Source organism: Diabrotica undecimpunctata, unplaced genomic scaffold, assembly GCF_040954645.1.
Source record: "Diabrotica undecimpunctata isolate CICGRU unplaced genomic scaffold, icDiaUnde3 ctg00002970.1, whole genome shotgun sequence".
Taxonomy (NCBI): domain Eukaryota; kingdom Metazoa; phylum Arthropoda; class Insecta; order Coleoptera; family Chrysomelidae; genus Diabrotica; species Diabrotica undecimpunctata.
Genome location: NW_027314171.1, coordinates 1 through 4,547, shown reverse-complemented (window position 1 = coordinate 4,547; position 4,547 = coordinate 1). Strand labels below are relative to the sequence as shown.

The window sequence follows — 4,547 nt, the reverse complement described above, 5'->3', positions numbered from 1 at the left end:
TATGGCAACCTGCTATTGAAAGACACAATCTTCCGCTGATGTTAAACTTTGTTCAACAATCACTAAAAGAGATTCTTCTAAAATCTTCAAATATGTGTCAGATTTTAGGTACGATCCCATCGACAAATCCTTCCCCATATCATGACAGCGCAGGAAATTTGACTTTTCTCTTGAGACAATCAATCGAGACGAAAATCTTCATTTTTTCTGCGAATAACGCGAGAATATTTATATTCTTTTGACAATTTTAATCTATTTTTCTTTTGTTGTAATGTTAAAAATGGCTTTCCCTTAGCCTGAAACAAAATGACATTTTTCACACGATTACTACTAATTTTTTTCAACTATAAAACTTACTTTGTAAGTACCAAATTATAATTTGTGGGACTCTCGGTGATACGCTGAAACGTGTCTTCCAACAGCGTCACTCCACAAAACACTTAACTCTGGGATAAGTTGCTCAGCGATATTCCATTATAAATGCGTCTTAATGCTGTTCCATCTCTTTCATTTATTTTACTTTTTCCTACATTTTGTATGGAATAAATCAAGTGCTCGATTTTCTCTTGTGAGAAGTTTCGTTATAACAAAACCATTCTTCATAGCTGTTCTACATATCCGTGGACAGTATTGTGGTATTGAAGCCCCTCAAACGAGTGTTTGCACTAAGTTTTGTTCTTTCAATGTACTCACAACTATGGGGAATATGGAATAAACCATAAATCTCCAGGATATTTAGTGGATCCTTTGTTAGCAGTTTGATTGACGTAGCAGTTTGTGTGCATTATTTTACAGTATATTCTGTGGTCAAATTTTCCGTTGGATTTTTATTCTACTAGAACGTTCAAAAATAAACCAAAACAATGACTTTTCGTCCACTAATGTAGGAATTGTTCAAATTTCTCCATAGAAAAGTTTGCAATAATCGGACTTAACGAACTTCATTGTCGTTCTATCATTCTGTCAGTAACATAATTTCAACAGGTCTAGGGTAGGATAGCTCTACAATATTTTCAACTTTACAGTTTTATAAAAACTTTTTTATTTAAACATATTCAATACATAGATAATTGTTGGTTCTTATACATAAAATTACTACACAAATCAATCTTTGGACTTGAACCTGCCAAACATAATATTTTGGAAGGTTCTTCTTGATATACTGCGCTATATATAGTAACTGACGATACAGGTATTTCAGCAACTATTTCTCCCCCAAAAGACATTTGAATGAAAAGCTTGGATCTTCCGCCAGCTAGAATTTTTTCCTTGTGAATATCAGCCACATGAATGCCTCTGTCATCTATTGGAAAGACAGTCGAGTTTGATAAAAAACGGTAGTGCCACAATGACAACCTAGGGCCACCTCCACATAACTAAAATTGAGACAATTTATTAATCAGTTTTAAATAAAAGGAGTGAACAAATATGATATTAACTATCAACTATTTTGGGGAGGCTATGTGCTAAATATCGAATTTTACTTGGGTACTTGTATGTTTATTTTGGCATATAGTTTCAAAATTGTAAGCACTAAGTACACAAGACAAAAATTAAGACAAAGACAAAGTTAATAAAACATTTTTGTTGTATTTGAAGTTTTAGTAGGAAGGCCAAGTAACAATAACTTACCACATAATCTTCATTGGCACTGACAGATCCAATCCATTTTCCTAATTCTGGCCTTGCTACTTTATCATTTTTATGGGGCTCTATTGAGTGTGCTACCTTATAGGTTTTAGTATCCCATATGTTTACAACACCATCCTCAGCGCCAGAAATAAAATCAGAGCCTCTGTAAACATAGTAGAAAACCTAATTAGAAATTCAATGCAAATTAAAACTAGTGGGAAGACAAAATCAAGATACCAGCACAGCATATATCTCCATATGTTAACACACAAATCTATTATCCAAATGAAACGTGCCACAACGAAGAACATTGGTAGAACAAAAGTACTCAAACCAGCTATTCATATGAGTCTTATACGGTGGATTAAATATTTCTGTCTGAAAATAAGAAGGCTAATATTAATGCATAGGCGGAAAGCAAGAACACTTCCCTCAAAGGCACAAAAACATCATCCACGCAGTGCAGTAGAGAGAACATCAGTGGTATCTAGGAGGAAGGGGCCATATGGACATAGGTGAACAACTAGATAAACAGGTTGCTAATTTAAAAACCTATTTTCAAACGCAGACTAAGACATCTAATTTACATCGCGCAATTTTCGCAGTAGATGACATAATCCAACATCTTACCGGGGGCTGCCAACCGTTTGTTGGTACTTACTCAGTATAAAGAATGTCATGACTCAGTGGGAAAGATTATTCACCGGGAATTAGCCAACAAACTGGGACTCTCCAAACCGACCATCTCCCTTATTATCAATACATCCCTGATAGAATGCTTGATAACGACAACTAAAAGCTATACTGGGACCGCACTGTGGCGCATAATAGACCGGATCTCATACTAATTAATAAACTTATTAGGCAAACAACACTAATAGATGTGGCGATACCTAACAATATCCTGTGGATTAAATACAACGAAAATATCACCAAGTATAGAGATCTAGAAATACAAATAAGGAGACAGTGGAGATTGAAAAGTACCCAGACATTACGTATTATTCTATCTACTACTGGTGATATTCCGAAAAATCTCCTAGAAAACATAAAACAGCTGGGTCTAAGTGAACACCCGTATAAGACCATGCAGAAAGCTGTGCTACTCTAGACATCCAGATGTGTACGAAAATGTTTGGGAGATACTCCAACATACCAAGTCAGTACCTAGGGCTTGATAACACGGAAAGAGTCCCACCAGAGCTCAATCCTTTTGATACAGTATCTAGGATGAGTGAATTTTCCCCTTAGAGGTAGTGTGAGCCATATGGCTAAATCAGGGATGCATATGCATAGAGAGAACAACATTACTGCGGTATCCAGGGGGTAGAGGATTACAGACTAACCAGTGGCACATCATATATCGGATCTCATACTAATTAAAAAAACTAACTAGGCAAACAATACTAATTGACGTGGCGATACCTAACAACAATAATCTGTCAATTAAATACAACGAAAAGATCATCATGTACATGCAAAGTACTCAGATACCTAATACCTATTATTCTCTCTGTACTGGAGTAAATCCGAAGAACCTCCTAGAGAACACAAAACAGCTGGTCTTAGTTAACAACTCTATAAAACCATATAGAAAGCGATACTGCTGTCAACATACAGATGCTTAAGAAAATTTTTGAGATATACTCTGACGTACCAAGTCACCAAGGGCTTAAATCGGAATACGATAAATAATACACCATGGAAATTGGAATTAATTAATTTAAAATTGTAAAAATAAAAACAAATATACATAAAGCATTACAATCAATAATATATAACATAAAAAACAGCAATACAAAAAAAAAGAAATGCCCATATATCAAAGTTTACAAAATATCTTAGATATTTTTCAAATGTGTATACTATATCACAAAAAATGAAGAAGTCTTATAAACTCCTATAAAATCTCAAAGCCTAATAAGACTATCTAATCTAATAACATACATGTAATGTAACATAATATTATATGCTAACTATGTTAGACAAACAATGTCACATCATCATTATTCTGGCTTTATAACCCTGCATGGGTCCTAGCCTCCTTAAGAATTTCTCTCCGGTTGTCCCTATCCATCACCTTCCTCCACCAAACATGTATTCCAATATTTATCATGTCTTCATCGATGTTTTCAACGAACCTTGTTCTGGGACTCTGAGATAGCGCGTGACCAGTGGGTCTATCAAGGAGCATTTTTCTAGCTTTTGCATTTTGTTCCATCTAGCATTTTATTCTATCCGCATTACAAACCCTATCCACCTCAGACCTCCTATTTTAATATGTTTTATGAAGACAAAAAATATGGAATACCCAACAAATAAACAATACAATATATAGATTACTACTTATATAGTATTTGTCAAAATCTAGAAATCTTAAAATTTGTATCTTAAAATCTAAAGCACTAATCTAACTCAAGAAATATTTTATTTATTAGAACATTTGATCATAATATATATTAGGACAGAACAGCAACAATAAAAATATAGGTCAAATAATATCAACAAAGAAAGGCATATACAAAATACTGTTTTACCATTTGTGATAGATCTAAATCACTATGGCCAACTACAAAACTTCCAGATTTCCAGTTAGTCATTTTTAAGGTTTGAGGTCTTGTTCTACCTGCTCCATATATCTCCCCCATTTTCTTGGGGGATAAATTTTCCTGCATTTATTCTACATGACCTATTCAACAGTCTTTGAATTTTCATAGACGTGTGATTTTCTATTACTATTATCTTTTAGATCCTTTAAGAACACTCTTTCATCCACAGTCTGTTTTTGTTTTTGCAACATTGGTCAGCTACTTTCTTTTTTCTTTATAGTCATTTCGGTGATGTTCTTCTTTATTTGATATTCATTTAAGTAAGTATTTCTTGCTTGGTTTTTCTGTTTACTCTGAGATAGCGCG

At 34.0% G+C, this 4,547-nt stretch overlaps 1 protein-coding gene across 1 annotated transcript; it reads right to left on the bottom strand.

The window, feature by feature from the left end:
• Positions 1–1,003: 1,003 nt before the first annotated feature.
• On the bottom strand, positions 1,004–1,795 carry LOC140432136 (THO complex subunit 6-like; the record flags this gene model as incomplete). Its single annotated transcript, XM_072519975.1, has 2 exons — positions 1,004–1,376; positions 1,633–1,795. Coding segments are annotated over 2 exons (484 nt in total), but the record flags the coding sequence as incomplete, so codon positions are not given.
• Between the last annotated feature and the right edge of the window lie 2,752 nt (positions 1,796–4,547).